At 41.4% G+C, this 18,075-nt stretch overlaps 1 protein-coding gene across 9 annotated transcripts in view; it reads right to left on the bottom strand.

Annotated features, from left to right (window-relative positions):
• TRIM2 (tripartite motif containing 2) overlaps window positions 1-18,075 on the bottom strand; it is a 133,379-nt gene that overhangs the window by 54,045 nt on the left and 61,259 nt on the right. For 4 of the 9 annotated variants that reach the window (XM_079153423.1, XM_079153421.1, XM_079153426.1 and 1 more), the window contains exons 2-3: window positions 5,441-5,625; window positions 785-1,022 (exon numbers count right to left, since the gene is read on the bottom strand). In XM_079153423.1, coding sequence (XP_079009549.1) covers window positions 785-1,022; window positions 5,441-5,625 — 423 coding nt within the window. Of the gene's footprint in view, window positions 1-784; window positions 1,023-5,440; window positions 5,626-15,830; window positions 16,300-18,075 lie in introns of those variants that run through there. The other 5 variants (XM_079153424.1, XM_079153422.1, XM_079153429.1 and 2 more) reach the window with 2 other exon arrangements.

The following is an 18,075-nucleotide window of genomic DNA, read 5'->3' as shown; positions in this document are numbered from 1 at the left end:
ATATTGTTATTACTTCTTTTTGACAGAAGAGGAAATGAGACACAGAGAGTTTAATAAACCTGCCAAAGCTGACTCAGGGAATATGATTAAGAACAGAATTTGAATTCGGCCAGCAGACTCCAAAGTCACTGCTCTTGGCCATGACACAATGCTGTCTCTTCAGGTTACAGAACTGCAGTGAATCAGTTATTTGATGACATACACAAGTCCTACTGATTTTATAGTAGTTCTTTCTAATAGCATAAAATGTTTGCAATTCATAATCCATGATCTATTACTTCTAATCCATGATAGATTACCATAATCTATGATTCACAGCCTCAAATTCTATTTATCATTAAGGAATGGGGCATAAGGGAGTATGAGAAAAATTTCCATCCCAAGAAAAATAAACAGCTCTAATTAATTAACATCTTGGTAATCACTCTCAATTTGCAGAATATATCCATTATTAAATATCTTTACCCATAATTTATGACACAGATGTTTATGTGGGTCAAGTTATGCCCAACTTGCAAATAGCTACTGACTTGCTCTTCTGAGGATACCAACAATAGGTGCTAAGCAGACACAAGGAAGACGGATTTTATTATTTAAATAATTTTGATCAGAGAAAGTGAGTAGGCAAACAAATCCAAGTGCTGGTAAAAAACAACAACAACAACAACAACAACAAAAAAAACCCTCTCACTTTCCAGGTGGAGTGTTTTAACTATAATATCTGATGTGCCCAAGGTCAAAGCCATCGGGCTCCTGGACAGTGTCCACCATCCCCTTCACTTACATTCCCATCGTGGTTTGGGCAAGAGAGAGGCTTTCCCGCAGCCACAGCGGTGACCGTCTCCAGGATGGAAGACTCCTCAATGTTGCTGCCTGGCGTCCGCTGCAGCACGTCCATCAGGTTTGTGATGAAGAAGTTGTTCTGGAGCGCGGCCACCCCTTTCTCGGGCAGGATGGAGGTCTGGCGACACACTGGGCAGGAGAGGGTTAAACTGTGGGCAGGAATGTAGTTCTGCAGGCACCTGTTGCAGAGGCAGATGGGGGAGGACAGTCAGTACCCAGTAGACCAAGGGACCAAGGAAGCAGCACTTCCTGCATGTTCCGTCCATGTTCTCAGCAATTATATAGGCTACTTTGCAGAAATCCCTTTCAGAGGGTCCTTGACTAGGGAAATGATATTTCAAAAACCAACAGCTAACTTTTCTCACAGTGGTCCTGTTAACTGACCAAGCAAATGGCTATGCTCAAGGAAAGAAAAGCATCACTGACTTCTATAGTGTTTTCTAGAGTCTTGGCACCCAAGTGTGGTCCGTGGGTGAGCCGCCTCAGCCTCCCAGGGAGCAGAATCTTGGGCCCCATCCAGACTACAGGATCATATTCCCAATGTGTGATTCACACACACATTAAAATTTGAGAAGCAATAGTCTATGAGAACTAGCACAAAGCTCACATGTGTGTGGACTTGAAAGAAACATGTCAAACATTTTTGTTAACAGTGAAATTCATTTTACAGACCATAATCACATCAGAGGGCAAATGTTTGGGTGAAGCAGGAATGGGACACCCAGATTGAGTTAGACCATCTCTTCCCCTTCCTCCCCTCAACAGGCATCAACTAAATTCATTTAATTAAAGAAATGTATCACTAATAATGACCATCATATTTATTGCTCACTAAACCTGAAGTACTTCCAAAGAATCTATGAAGTAGATTCTAATATCATCACCTTAGGCAAAATGAGGAAACAGAGGCAGAGAAAGGCTAAGTGATCTGCCCAAGGTACTTGGTCAAGTGCAGAGCAGGAACCCAGGCAGTTTGCCACCATAACCCAAGCTTTAAACAACCAGACTTGGGGCTGGGGGTGTAGCTCAGTGGCAGAGCACCTGCCTAGCATATGTGAAGCCCTGGGTTCAATCCCCAGCACTGCAAAAATAAAACACAAACAACAACAAAGACTATTCAATGTTTTCCTGCTGCTTAGTCAAATGGAATTCGAAAACCACTGATTTGGCCCCATTTTCCTAATTTTCCAAAAGGAAAAACTGACAGTAAGGAAGGTTGATCTTTCCTGTCTCACAGAGGTAGGCAGTGCTGAATCAATACCAGAAATGAAACAGCTTCCGCCAAGGTCATGGATGTTAGCTAAACCTGACAGGCATTTTCCAATCCTACCTTTTGAGACTTCTTAGCAGCATTTGTCAAGCCTGACCTTGTCCCTCGCCTCGACATGTGTGCTATGCTATCTTCCCTTGTCTTTCAGACACCACAATCACTTGATCCTCCCTCTGTCTTCTCTATCTTTTCTGAGTTCATGAAGTTTGGAGTTAACCAAGGTTCCATCCTAAGAGATCCTCTCCCCCTGGGATGGTATGTCCCCTTGCTCGGCAGTAAGCACAGCACTGGCACATTCCTCCCACAGATGTCTCCTCTGAGCTCCACAAGTATCAACTGCCTTCTTGACATCTCCTCTTAGATGTCTCACAGGTCCTAAAACTCAACACGTCCAAAACCAAACCACCTTCTCTTCCTATCTCAAAAAATGGCACTTCCATCCATTCATCAAAGCAAACCAGAAACGAGGAGTCATTCATGAAAGACATTCCCCCACTGACCTTTATTTCCTGTACCGAACCCATCACAAAAGCCTGTCGATTCCGAAGTATCTTTCTGATCCCTCCACGTTCCCTCCAGTTCTCTTCTTCTCGCTATACCACCCCTTCTTGGACATCTGAAATGGGCTTTCACTTGTATATTGTCACCTCTGCTTATACTCCCTGACCCTTCTCCATTCTGCACTCAAAGTAACCTTTTCAGATCTCAAAACTCACCATTTGTATCTCCCCCTCCTCCCACCTGATATGAAAACCCTCCCACGGCTTCCCCTGACCATCAATGAAGAATCCATACGTGGTAACACGGATTACACACCTAAAAAGATATAGCACTTACATATCTGGTCTCTTCCTCTCATGCATTTGTAAATTATTCTGAAGGGTCAGTCCCTTTCACTACAGCACCTCTGCCCAGGCCTGAAATCCTTTCCTTCTACTCATTCCCCTTTGCTTAATTTGTACTCATCCTTGGGGTTTTTGCTTGATGATTCTGCAGGGAAGCTTTCCCTGATTAGAGCAAATGCCTTCTCAGCATGGTTTCCTGTGTAATTCTGGTGTAGCCCTTGCCCATGGTTTCATGTCACATTAATTGGAGACTAGGGAGTTAGGAACTGGCCAGTGTTGGTGTCTGGTTTTGCTCTTTCCAAGCTTCATTGATGGTGTCTTAGAAGATGTGGGGTGAGAGAGTAACTTTGAAGCCAGATGTGTGTGGGGTCTCTCAGCCACGTCCCACATGGATGAGCAAAGGGTTAACTGCCAGAGGAGGATGTTGCTATAAATCAATCAATTACTCATAAACTAATCAATAAACATGCAAGAGTCAATACTCCTTTTAAATGAGAGACGGCGTGATGGGTCTGGGCATACCAGCTCTGGCCTCTAACAACATGGAGTAGCCCAACTCTGTTTTATTTACAGACACAAAGGTAAAGGGGCCCAGAGTGGGAGGAGCTTCTTCTGTGATGGACAGGATAGGGTGGAGTTAGGGGAGCCATTTTCTCAGGGAAACTATACAGGGAACTGTCTGATTCTGTGAGATAAGGATGGCTTCCTACAGGTGTATATATCTAGCACAAGGGGGCCTAGGGTTCAGTCTCCTGACGCTGAGCCAAACTGTGAAGTTCATCTCTACAGAAATAAAATCTTCTCAAGGGAAGGATTTCCTTCCAAAAGGAAATCATTTCAATGTGCACGATGCTAGAATAATTCTAATGCACGGCGTTCTGGAGGGACTCACCACGGTGGGGGCTCACAAGTCTCTACCACTAGTTATTGGGCAGGGATCAGGGGTGCATGGGGCCAGATGCAGGACAGCGCAGATGCCTTCTTCTCACCAGTGAGTGTAAGGAAAGAGGACCCCAAAACCAGATGGGAGGGCTGGGGTTGTGACTCAATGGTAGTAAAACAAAATATTAAAAAAAAAAAAACAACAACAAAAGATGGGATACTGAATGCAGAAATGGAGTAGCCCCAAATGACTCTTGATGTGGTATAAAGAATGCCGCATCATGCCAGCTGCTGCAAATCAAATAATGAAGGTGCTGTGTGGGCACAGGGACACATGGACAATGTGTTGATATTCATGTTTTAGCTATACCCAGTAAGTGTTGGGGAAAATAATCACACTCTATTTAATTATTTTGGAATATAAATTACAAAGCATTTAAGCCAAAGTGTAAACTGAATAAAATGAAAAGTATTGTTGCACTATATATTCCACCACTAAAACAAACAAAAATTCATATATACACATGCACATGCACATACACATACAACCCCAAACAAACAAAAAAACACAACTACTAATAGTAAATCTACCATCTCTCTCTGCCAAGCACCATCCCCAAGGACATGGTTATTCTTTTGCAGTTGAGACCTTCCAACAATCAGATTGTAAATCAACAATCAGATAACAAACGTGTGTTAAGTTGGATGATATTTATAGTCAGCATGCATTTGAAGCCATTGGAAGTACTGATTTCCTATTCCATCATAAGGAGTGAAGTGTTTTAATTGTGTATATTAAGTAATAATAAAAATGTATTTAACAAAATGCTATAAAACATAATCACCATTTTATTTTTAAGAAAAACATGTAAACTTTACTATGAAAATACTTAAAATGGGCCACAGATAAACTAATTACTTACAAACTTTTTATGGCCTAATTTCTTATAAGGTAAGTTAAACAATGGGGTAAAAGTATTTTATAACTAACACCACTCTTCAAAAAAATACCCTCTCAATAAAGATAAATAAGAATGTGTGTTTTCTTAAGGTAATTTATAATTATTATAATATATACATATATATTTTATATAGTTTTTTTTTTCTTTATCTAAGACATCATAGTGTCCCAAAGTGACATTAATATGTGTCTGAAGTATCTTTGGGGAAAGAGTGCTATTCTGTGAACTGACCCCTTATATAGTATGTCAGTATTTCCCTGATCTGTTCGAGGGGAGGAAATGATAGATTTTTAATTGACATTCACAAAGGACTGCTAATTACCACTGTAGTTTGCTATTGGCAAAAATTATTTCATGAAGAACAAAGGGAAAATTTTTTAATGTTTTTATCCAAAAATACTTATTTAATGTTTCACCTCCTTTGAAAATGAACCAGTAGTTACCTGGTTGCTTTCTCCTCCTCGCATTGTTTGAAACACAGTAAGTTAGCTCATGACTGGGTTTCTAGATGTCTGTCGGAAGCACAAGAGCTCCATTGTCTCCCACAGGCCATGGCAGAATTCTGGGAAAGAAGCCTGTGGTAGGTGGTAGGAGGTCAGTTTGTGCAAGTCCCTTCTTCAAGCACAAAAGAGGCTTACCTCTCGCAGAACGTGTGCAGACAGGGGAGAACCTTGGGGTTCTTGTACCGTTCCAGGCATATACTGCAAATCAGAAACTGCTTGTCAATCTGGCGTACCACAGGACTTGGGATGTTGGTGCCTTCACTGGCCATCCTAGACCACTGACATGGGGGGCCGGCTGTCTTTGACCCTGCACGCTGCTGCTGTCAGACAGAAAAACCAAAACGGAAAAATATATAATCATCCGTAGGTGCAAATCCACCCCTGGCTCTTTCACTCTAAGCATCATGTTAGAAACAGGTGGAAGTCAGTTAGTGACCTCAAAATGGCCATAGCCAGCCCTCCCTGCTGCTGTTTGTTTTGTAAATCAATAAAATAATCCTGTCTTCACCATGAAAACAAAACAAGTTAGAAGAGGGTGTGTCCCATGAAGTGGTATGCTTACTGGGCTTCAAGGCTGAGTGGTGGCCCAGGGGACAAATACTTATAGGTAGTTGTCTGTTCACACCTTCAGCCATAACTGTATCTGAACATATATTTGCCTTTTCTATTCTTATCAAATTCAATATGTCTCCCCAACTATTGTATCCGAAGGGATCAGAATACGCTTATGTAAAATATGCCACTTTGGAGTAAGGATTACTTTGAACTGAAGGCTGCTGAGAAACAGCAGACACAAAAGGAGCTCTCTGTCTTCCCCCACTTGCCTAAAACTGGCATAAAATTCCTTTGTGAAAAGGAAATGTCCATTTGTGAAGGTGCCCCTCTCCTACGCCAGGAAGACAGAAAGGCTCTTAATCTCTGGAGATGGCAAGGAGATGAGTCTGTTTAACAAAACTTAACTAAACAAATCTTAAAATGCAGACATTGTACATTTTCCAGTCACCTTTCTGCAATTTACTGCCCTTTGCAGTCCACCCCCGCCTTTTCTTAAGGACAGCTCGCCACAATTTATCACCCGCTGTTAAAATGGTATATAAGCCCCCAAGTCATATGACTTCCTTGGCTTTTCTTTTCTTTGAACCTTCTGTACGTAAAATTAAAAACAATAACATTAACATAATTCATATATGTTTTCTCCTGTTAATCTGTCTTTTGTCAGCTTAATTCATAGGCCCCAGGCAGATAAGTAAGAGAGGAGAAGAAAAATTTTTCTTCCTCTACATACCATTAATATGCAAGGTAGAGAAAAGATGATGTTGCCCCAAAAGCCAAAAATCATGGGAATTAGGAAAAAACAAAAAGCAAGATGGAGATTATTAGAATTTTGAATTAAAATCTTTATGTGTGACTCAAGAACTAAAGGTTTTCTTAGGAACTAAAGGTTTGTAGATTAAAAACTAAAATGTATCTGCCACAGAGCCAGGGGAAAAAAGTTAGTGCAAGCCCCTGTAGTTTTAAAGAAATATCTATTGGTATTCTTATGTGTGCATTTGGAGGATGTGGAGAAATGAGTGAATTCAGAGGGGGTTTCAATATGTTAGAGATCATGCCAGAAAAAAAGAAATTAGGAGAGAACACAGAGAAGAAAGCAGGAAGCCCATGAGCGCAAAAGGGAGGGGGAAGTCAAAACACAAAACACCACTCCATGTACCACTTAGAGTGTTCTGGATTCTATCCCAGGGTAAACCAGGATGAACTAAAATTCATTTCTCAATTTTCTAAATATTTGATAAGTTGTCCCCAGCCCTATAATTCCCAATGGAAATACTCTCCCTCTCTCCCCCTCCAAAGTAATATTTAATATAATGATAGTAGGAAGCGCTATTGTTATTCTCACTCTATAGATAAAACAAACCACACACACACAAAACAACAACAACACACCTGAACGTGAACATGCAAACTAGAGAGAGATGTCTCTAAAACCGGTGTCTTTTTCACTCCCTAAACCCCTACCCCCGCCACCTTCACCTTGTTTTATGAAGACTGTACAATAGAAGCTTGGTTTATATATGATATTTTAACTTGGCCCATGACCTGCATTTGAAGCTGGAAAATACCACATAATTACAAAGTCGATAGTTTGATACTCTTTTCCAAATGTAAATGATAGCTTTCCTTACTCTTTACCAAATCACCCAATTTTCAAAAGGTATTTCAACTTTAAGTAAGAAAACTCCGTTTAGACATACGTGAGTATAGGCACATATGTGAGACACCCATTTTCAAACTTCACACTGGCAGACAGGTTCATCAAAGACTATGATCAATAAACAACACCTTGTGAAACACCTGCTACCCAGGAGCATCACCATCACGTTCAGACAACTCGGTACACAGTTAAGCAGTGTAGGTACAAATGTCTAATTAGCCAGCATCATCAGATAGACTTCCCATAGCCTGTCTCCCTACACAAGGAAAGCAGAGAATGATATTCACCGACTGAATGCAACGGAGCTCATCTCTCTGGAGCTACAATGTTGGCGCACTATCTGGCTTTTTAACCACATCCCTATGACTTCAGAACCTGGAAGGAATGGATGTGTCTGTCTTAAAGATAAGGAAACCAAACCTGAGGGCTTAAATGACTTGCCCAAGGTCAACCAGTAAAATCAGCAATCAGAAAGCTCAGATTTCAAGTTTTCTGCCTTATCTGATAAGTTGATGAAATCTATCCTTAAACAAGTTTAGGGCTGGGAATGTAGCTCAGTGATAGAGTGCATGCCTATCAAGTGCAAGGACCTGGGTTCAATCCCCAACATCACCAAAAAAGCTTAACACTTCACGGGCGTGGAGGGCATAAAAATGACAGTGTTCACCTCTGCAACATTAAAATTTGAATGACACACACACAAAAAAACTGGCATAGCCCCTGCATAAGGATGACACAAATATTTGTGAAATATTTCATATATTTTTTAAAATGAGGGATGGACATGGTGGCACACACCTGGATTCCCAGCTACTTAGGAGGCTGAGGTAGGAGGATCACAAGTTTGAGCCTCGGCAAGTTAGCAAGACCCAGTCTCAAAATAAAAATAAAAAGGGTTGGGGATATAGCCCAGTGGTAGAGCATCCCTGAATCCATGCTCAGTACCAGAGGAGGAGGAGAGGGAGAAGGAGGAGGAGGAGAGGGAGAAGGAGGAAGAAGGGTGGGATGAAGTGGCACTTGTCGGTAATCCCAGCAGTTCAGGAGGCTGAGGCAGGAGGACTGCAAATTCAAAGCCAGTCCCAGCAACTTAGTGAGTCTATAAGCAACTTATTGAGCCACTGTCTCAAAATGCAAAAAAAAAATGAAAGGAGCTGGGGATGTGGCTCAGTGGTCGAGCGTCCCTGGGTTTAATCCTGGTACAAAAAAAAAAAGAATAAAAATCTAAAAAAATTTTTTAAAAAGAGGAAGGAGAAGGAGAAGATATTGAGGACTGGGCTATATATAGCTCAGTGGTCAGAGTAGTGTGCATAAAAGCCCTGGGCTCATTCCCCAGCATGAAAGAACTAGGAAAAGAATGGAAGAAAGATGATATTGAACTTTCCAGTTAAAATAATTTTCGTGGGCTGGGGAGATAGCTCAGTTGGTAGAGTGCTTGCCTTGTAAGCACAAGACCCTGGGTTCAAATCCCTAGCACCACACACACACACACACACACAATAATAATAATAATAATTTTCGTTAGAACACCTTTTGAAATATTTTCATATTACCCTTTGAAATAATCAGAGTCACGATGGATATGGAAAAGAGCAAATCCATCCGACTGGTCTTTACTCTTTTTCTGAACCTTAGAATTTTGGACTCGGGGCAAAGAAAAACATTTCTTGTAATCAAATAATAGATGTCGAATAAATGGAATTTGTTAACCAACATTTTTATGCTTTAAAGTTGAAAAACTCTTTTTCGCTTTCTAATTAGTGTCGTGGATGACACAAGTCTTTGTTAGCATCGTTCATTTACCAGGCAAATGAATTACGTTTTCTCATTAACACTAATTTAAAATCACGACAGTATCACAGATCTGCCATCAGTGACTTGTTGAAGGCAGCTGGATTTTTAGAACTCCCAGAATCAACACAGAATTTCCAGCCCCTAAAGATCCCCCCAACATTGCCAGGATAACACTCCTTCCCTGAACACGACGGTACTCACAATAGGAACACATTTGACTGCTCCCACAGGGACACTGTGCTCAGAATACTGCCAGTGAGCACTGTGGGAAGCCAGCCATCCCTCCAGACAGTCCATGAGGAATACGCATGAAATACAAAACAGCCTTTCACCAGAGTGTCTGGGCACCACCCGTTTCTGGTTTCCTTTTCCCATCTGGAGAAGGTGTCTAGGGAACTTTTCTACCCCCATCACCAGCAGAAATCAGCGCACCATAAAGATGATCAGACTATGGACCTGCTCTTCTCTGGAGATAAGCAAAACTAATTTCTAGAGGCATGCCCGTGAAAACACATCTGGAACCTTGTACCTGATGGAGCCCCAGTGCTTTTCGATGCTGGCGCTACCATCTATCATATTGACAGAAATTCAATAGAAAGGAAAGATTAGGCCAGCTGCGGTGGCGCACACCTGTAATCCCAGCGGCTTGTTGGGAGGCTGAGGCAGGAGGATTGAGAGTTCAAAGCCAATCTCAGCATAAGTGAGGCCGTAAGCAATTTAGAGAGACCCTGTCTCTAAATAAAATACAAATTAGGGCTGGGAGTGTGGCTCAGTGGTTGGGTGCCCCTGAGTTCAATACCTGGTACCTCCCCAGCCCCCGCCAAAAAAAGAAAAAAAGAAAGGAAGAATAAGAGAGGGAGAATATAGGGGAGACATTTTCATACGACACAGTCTACATACCAACATTAACAGCACTAAGAGCCTTGATGTGGGAGACCAGCTGGGAGGTGGGAAACAAGCAGTAGTGAGCTTACAAAGATGCTCACTCCCTTCTTTGAGCTCTACTCAGTGTCACCTGCTCAATGTGACCATCCAGTATAGCATGGCATCTCATCCCCAGGTCCCTTGTACTTTATCCAGTCGTTGCTGTTTTTCTCCATCGCACTGTCACTATGCTACGGAGGCCACCATTGCGCCCCACCCCCTAGCTCCCAACGTGATGGTATGTGAAGATGGAGCCTTTGGAAAGCAATTAGGTTCTGCGGATGGTGTCCCCACCATGGGATTAGTGCCTTCCAAGAGACAAGAGCACACGCTCTCTCTTCCACACGAGGATATGAGATGGCCATCTGTCATAACCCAGAAAAGAGCCCTCGCTAGAACCTCACCCTGTTGGCACTCTGATCTCAGAATTCCCAGCCTCTGGAACTGTAGGAAATAAATTTATGTTGTCTAAGGCACCTAGTTATTTTTGTTACAGCAAGAAATCTAATCAAAACACCTTCTAGCTGGGGCTGTGTAGCTCAGTGGTTGAACACTTATCTAGCATGCACAAGCCCCTGGGTTTTATCCCCGGCAGCAAAAAAACAACAAACGACCAAAAAACTCCTAATATTGTATGTAATTTATTTATTTTACATACTGTCTTCCTACCCCCTGCACCTGACCCATGTTAGATTGACTGGGGGCAGAGTGTTGTCTGACCACTCATTCCAGTAGTCTCAACATATAGAACTATGTAAGCCGAGTACTTAAGAGCCACTTATTATTTTTAAAATGAATTGAACTAACAGAGCATAACATGGAAATGTACTTAAGCACAGTAGCAGAAACGAGCATTCGCTGACTTATGTGACAAAGAGCATGGTGGTTGTGAATGTTGTCATTTGTCATTAGACATCACCTGCCTCCCCATGCAGGACAATCTAATGCTTAGCAATATAAACCATCATCCAAAGAGTATTTTGGGGGGGAGGGTACTGGATATTGAATCCAGGGTCACTCTACCACTGAGTTACATCCCCAGTTCACTTCCCCTTCTTTTTTAAGACAGGGTCTAGCTAAGTTGCTGAGGTTGGCTTTGAAGGAATCCTCCTGCCCCAGCCTCCCTGTCACTGGGATTAGAGGCCACCATGCACAAATGCAGAAAAGAAATAAATCACTATTGAGGACACATATACATAGTCTTAAAATGTCTGAGAAGATGGCACACGAGTTCCTTATTAGTGGAGGCTTGGCTAACTAAACACTGCCGTGGTGGGGAAAGCAATGCAGCAATCCCACAACTAAATCCTTGCTCAGCAAAACCCTGCCCTGGCATTTCTTTCCTCGAATCATCTCTGATGTTTTTCCTGGCTTGCTTTCTCAACTTGATGGAAATTACCACCAAATGGAAAAGAATCTGATAGGAGATGGAATAAGAGAAAAATGCCTGTGTCCGCGCGATTCTAAGATTTAGACCATGTTTCTCACCCCCAAATTATACCACTGGGATCAGAAAGGATCCAGACTCTATGTTGCTGACACCAGCACAAGGAAGAGCAAGGAAAGCTAGAAGGGAAGCGAGTTGGCCAAACTTGTCAGGCTGGTCTAGGGAACATAACTGGGTAGCAGAAGTCAAGATTCCTCTGAAAAATGAAATTTTAACATATGATTTGTAGGTAAGTGGAGGCATATTTGATTATATATCATTCTAGGGATACTCTATTCCTTTTTTTGGCAGTTTGGGCATTGAACTCATGGGCACTTTACTCCTGAGCTATATCCCTAGCCCTTTTCTATTTTGATACAGGGTCTTGCTAAATTGCCCAGGCTGGCCTTGAACTTGGGACCCTCCTGTCTCAGCTTCCTTGAGCAGCTGGAATTGCAGGCATGCAGCACAGCACCTGGCTTCAATTCATTTCTAGAGTCTAGTTTATGACATTTCTGAGTTACTGCTTCTCTTTGTTGCCCCTTGGGATGAATTTGCTTATTAATATGCTTACATTTTTGTTCTTGGGCCAATGACAAGGGTGTGGGCAGGCAAAAATCGCCATCTCTGGAGATAAAAAAAAAAAAAAAACAAACCTTTTTGTTCATTTATAAAAAGGAAATCTTGAACAATTAGGATTATTTATAACTCATATATTACCCTTTACCTGCCAGAGCAGGTGATGCCTAGCATGCAAGGCACAGGTGAAAGCATGCGTAGAGATTTGTAGTTATTTTAAGTGATGAGCCTACTAGCATTCACCTGTAATTGAATTTGCATTGTTACCGAGGAACAACTAGAAGAAAGAAAAGAGGACAATCTTCAGTGAAATTAAAACAGGGTGACCCACTTCCAGTTAAATCAAGCCTCTATCCCAGATGGGTCATTTTGTAAATTAGAAGGCTAGATGCATTCTTTCCTGATAGTGTGTGTGTTTGTGTGTGTGTATGTGTGTGTGTGTGTGTGTGTAGGGGGCAGGGCATCTACTAAGAAAAAGCTGTCTACTTTAACTTGTCTCCAGACAAGGATGTACCCAACTACCCAAGTCACTCCTTTTTATTTGCAGGGTCCATTGTATGATGTGTTGTCTTTTTTCTGTACTAGAGTTCATTTTTGAGCTGAGCTCCCAACTTCTCTCCATAATACGGACTCACTGTAGCTAGGTAAACGTTCACCATTGCCTTCTTTATAGAAAGCCTCACCTTTGGTTTCAGGTCTTAAGCTTTGATTTGGGGTCTCCAAGTTCCAGAAGGCTGCTTCTGTGGGGTGTTAAGTGGTTGGACTGATTGACATTCACCTTCTGGCACCCTGGGACAATCAAGATGAGTGGGGGTCCCTTCTCCCTACATCAGTCATCCCGTCAAGTCTCTCCCCTTGCTTTCCTTGTGGGTGACACAAAGAGGCTGAGACCACAAGAAAGGCAGGGGCAGCCAGGGTGCTAAGCGGTGGGGACAGACTCTGGGGATTGGGAGAGGGTGGCAAGAAGCAGGCAGAGAATTTATTTCACGTCAGAACTTCAAGAGACACAAACCTATGTGGCAGTAAACCCCTTTTTGCCACTGGTGTATAGGAAGCACATTATTTAATTCTGTTGTTGGCTAGAATTGTTTCCTTCAATTAATAGGATTTCAAGAATAAAAAGCATTTAATGGAAAAATGGAGGCTATTGAAACTGAATTCAGGCAGAGAGGGTAAAGGAGAAGGGGATGTAAGATTAGTAGACAAAAAGCAGCAACACCTGATTTTTCAATGATGCTATTTGAATACTTCATTCAATTCCCCACCCCCTCACTTTCTGTCTAACCTAAAACTCCAAATTTAAGAGGAAACCTAATTAGTAAATTCAGATAATCTTTACAATAGAAATATTTAAACAACAACAACAAAAAAACCTCAAACTCATTCTACAGCAAATTGTACTCTGACACTGAAACCGTTGTATAAGCAATAGAGACACAGATGGCTTCAGAGAATTAAAAAAGAAAGCAAGCCATTACAGTTGTGTGCAAATTGTCATTTTGTCCCAATCTAGAAGTCATTCACTCACATTTTTTTGAGGAAAAAAAACTGTGAGAGGGCTGGGGTATAGCTCAGTGGTAGCACACTTGCCTAGCATGCACAAGGTCCTGGGTTCCAACCCCATTGCGGGGGGTGGGGGGGGGTCCCTATAATAGTAAATAATTTGGCAGTAAAGGCTTTCAAGTTTGAAACTACTTCTCTTCTACATATCCGAATAATATATACAAATATTTGGTTAAAGTGCTAGTTTTATCAGAGAGGTATGAGAGAATCTTAAAAATTAAGCTTAGGTAAATTTTTAAAATGGCTACATATTTGGGATTTTCCCATTTAATGAAGATAAATTAAAGAAGGTCATAAGCTTGGAGAAATTAAAGTCTAAAGTTATCCGGATAAAGATCATTTTCATTTCTTAGTAAAGACAAAGCATGAGTGTTTTGACTTTCACAAACCACAAAGTCTACTAATCTTTTGTTACCCTGCAAATCTTAAAAATTAAGTCATCTCAGGATTGTAACATTAACTATGGTGAAAATATGTAGATTTTATTCTCCCTTTTTAGAAAACTGTGTGGGTTAAATATGCTGCATTCAGATATTCTGAAACAGCACATTCTATCAGAGAATTTTTTTACATTCAGCCGAGTTTTAACCTTTGCAATGCAAATCACTTGGGTCTTTCTAGGAGAAATTGGAAAGAAATGCTTAGTGGTTCAGGAAGGGCTACCAACTGAGGTCTTGGCATAAGAAAGCGGCTTTCTCATACCACAGTGCACATGAAACTTCTCATTGTGTGCGTGCTCAGAAGGGGCCTGCATTATTTAACATCACAGTGGGTTAGGAACAGTGCCAATAAAGCGTCTGTCCCCCAATTTAATGTAAGGTCCCCCCAAAATTCACCCTAGACAAAATGAATCCTAATGCTATTTAAGAAATCAGTTTAAAGATCTAAGCAAACAAATGGCTCTTACATACTCTAGGTTTTTAAGAAACCTATTTACTCATGAGGAATAAAACTGCTGTAATTGGATCCCAGCTGAAGAAACGAACTGATAATTTTTTAAATACCTCTTTCTGAGTTTATATGTTCTTGGAAGCTAAGACATTGAAATGATCTTTTCTTCAGACAAAAAATATTCACTTTTGACTCTGGAATCCATTTATTAACATTTAATTTTTAGTTTTCAATAGCCTTTCTACGTGCTCTCCTATTGCCCTGCAATAAGGACTAATGACAGGGTGGGGCATTCTTGTATTAAAAGCTCTGACACAAAAAATTACCCACAGTTTAAGGAAGCGAAACCTAAGGCCAAACCAAGGATTTTTTTCCCTGTTCAGTGTAATGCTACCATTGAGCTCCACCCAGATTTGATTGTACTTCAAAGGCAGGGGGAAAAAATTGTCTGAAAGAAAAAAAATCGTCTGCTCTGTATTTTTGTTTGCTGGTCCTCAATGGCATTCAGAGGGTCGAGTCATGCATTTTGAATGAATGGGTTTCCAATGGTAACTGGGAGCCATGGAACTCAAACCCAGGGTTCTCTTAACAGAGGGCTGGGTGGGGGAGGGTGCATCCCCCGTTCTCCTCCACCCTAGGGTATAGAGGAAGGAATCCGGTAAATTAAATATTTCATTTGAATAGAAAGATCCAGGGGAAATTATTTTACTTAAAACAAACCAAGATAACATTCAAATAAAGACCAGTAAAAATAAAACCTAGCCAATTCACATAGAACTTGATGAAAAAAATCTTGCATGACTTTGCCCCCATACTGGTTAATTTGATGCCTTTGTTTAAGCAAAGGGTGGATCTCTAAAGAGTTGCAGAGCAATGCAGCACCACTATCAGAAAGGGGTGGGGGTGAGGGAGCCAGAATACAGAAAGAGCAGGAGAAATCAGTTATCAACCCGGCATAGCCCTAAGCAACCCGGACATTTAGACCTACCCATTTCTGCAGACAGACTAATCAGGCAAAGAATTAAATCCTCCCAAGTCTGTCGTTGAAGCTCCGCGGCAATCCAAAAGAACAAAGCACATTTCTGCTACCATCTCAAGTTTGGAAGCACCATGCAAAGAGACTGGTTAAAATTCCCTACCATGCAGTGCAGCCATCATCAGAAGCCCAGCATATCTTCTGTCCTAAGTAGTGATGTGCCAGCTCAGGAACAGAACAGAGGAAGAGAAAAATGGAGGAAAGGAGAGAAGGCTCAGGAAAGTCGGCAGGAATGTTTCTGGGTCATTAACAAGTGGGAGACCCCCTTCGGTATTTAGACCAATCAATCTTTATCTGATAGGACATCTTTTTCTCAGCGTCTGTTGAAAAGACTGCAGCAAGCCAGGCAAGGGATTATGGGATAGGGATGCAGCAGCGAGCTGCACCGAGATTCGCGGGTGGCTTGCTTTCGCCTCTGAGTCAGCAGTCAGCTGCTCGCATGCTCCGGTGCTCGGCCGCCCAGCTCCATCCCCCGAGTGTGACTGCAGGATTAACGCGGGGAGAGGCGACCAGCGCACGTCCCTCGCGCCACGCAGCCAGGATTGGTACCCGAGCGTTACAAATCAGAACGAAGAAGGGCTGCTACGCCAGAGGAGCACGCAGGGAGAATAGATTCGAGGAAAAAAGCAATATATGGGACTCGATCCGAGAAGTTCACATTGAGAGGAGTGGTTTGGGTGAGTGTGAGAGCATCCACTAACTTTCGTTAGTGAAGAAATAAAAGGAAGAAGAAGAAAGAAAGGAGGAAAAAAGAAACCCTATTGTCTTAGATGTTTCAAGTAACTTTTTTAAAAGTATTTTTTCGTTGTCAATGGACCTTTATTTTTACTTATTTATATGTGGTGCTGAGAATCGAACCCAGTGCGCAGCACATGCCAGCAAGCACTCTCCCACAGAGCTACAACCCCAGCCCTCAAGTAACTTTTAAAAAAGCAAAAATGGTCCATTCACAAACCTTTCCCCTTGTTGGTATTTACCCAGGAAAGTCAAATAATTTTCTGTTTTTTGTAGTTCTAATCATTAAGAGAAAAGGCACATGGTATCTGATTGAGGAGATAGCAGATCCTGTTTTCTGATGATGAGGTTTTCTGTTAAAGGTCAAGAAACTTGACAAATTTTACATATGCACATAATTTCCTAACAACTTCTTCAACTTATTCTAAAAAATATTAATAGTATAAAAGTAGTCAACAGATAGTTATATAAAAGTGATTAGGAGAGCTGGGGATGCAGGAGGCCCTGGGTTCAATCCCCCAAGGCAGGATATGATTAGATCCTCATATTACAAAGATACTTTAGAATAAAAAAACCTTACCTATCAGAATGGAATTCACAATCATTCCTTTTCAACAGTAACAGAGGCATGGAATAGTACTGTATCCTCTTCTTCAGTTATTAGTCTTAAAGTGATCACTAATCATTTTTATTTCAATAAGACTGCATATTTGATCTGCATGTTTGATTACATTAATATTTAATACATTCTTTCCATTAATATTTATTTTATTCTTTCTGTGCAGTCAAGAGAGCACTGGGACTGTCCCAGTTCCTTTGTTGGTAACAGAGGACCAGGAGATCATAGAGAATCCAGTGAAGTCAACAGACCCTGGAAACACATGGACATGTGAATTTTGGCATGCTATTTTAGGGTACATTCCCCCAAAGCACAGGTTAACATCCTGCTACCGAGTTTTGTGTGTTCAAACAGCTTCTTTGAGATACAAATCACATACTACAGGATTCTCCTGTTTAAAGTATACAGTCAGTGACTTCTAGTATATTCATTGAAGGGGGCAACTATTACCACTGTTAACTTTAGAACATTCTCATCACCTCAAAACAAAAGCAAACAAACAACAACAACAAAAACAATGCCATACTCGCTAATGCTCAGGCCTTCCCTTCCCATCTCCCATAGTCCTAAGTAATCCCCAGCCTACTTTCTGTGTATTTCTACTATGGGACTCTGCCATACAAGTGGTTTCTCTATCATAGTCTATCACATAAACAGAATCATCTATGTAGTCTTGTGTGCCTGGCTCTTTCTTTCAAAGTTGATCCATGTTGTAGCATCTATTACTATTTCATTTCTTTTCATGGCCATTTTCCCCTGTGTGGATGCAACATACCCTATTTATCTGTTCTCATCATTTGATGGACATTTGGGTTGTTTCCACTTTTTGGCTATTATGAATAAGGCTGCTATCAACATTTGTGTGTGAGATTTTATGTGGACCTATGCCTACAATTTAATTAGGACCAGGTCCTGAAACTTCAGGTAAGAGGACACCTCACAGTGTCATCTTCCTAGAACAACTCCTTACAAAGGTGTCTGTCCTGCTATGGAG

This window comes from Sciurus vulgaris (assembly GCF_902686455.1).
Source record: "Sciurus vulgaris genome assembly, chromosome: 9".
NCBI lineage: Eukaryota > Metazoa > Chordata > Mammalia > Rodentia > Sciuridae > Sciurus > Sciurus vulgaris.
This window is presented reverse-complemented; position numbering and strand designations above follow the sequence as displayed.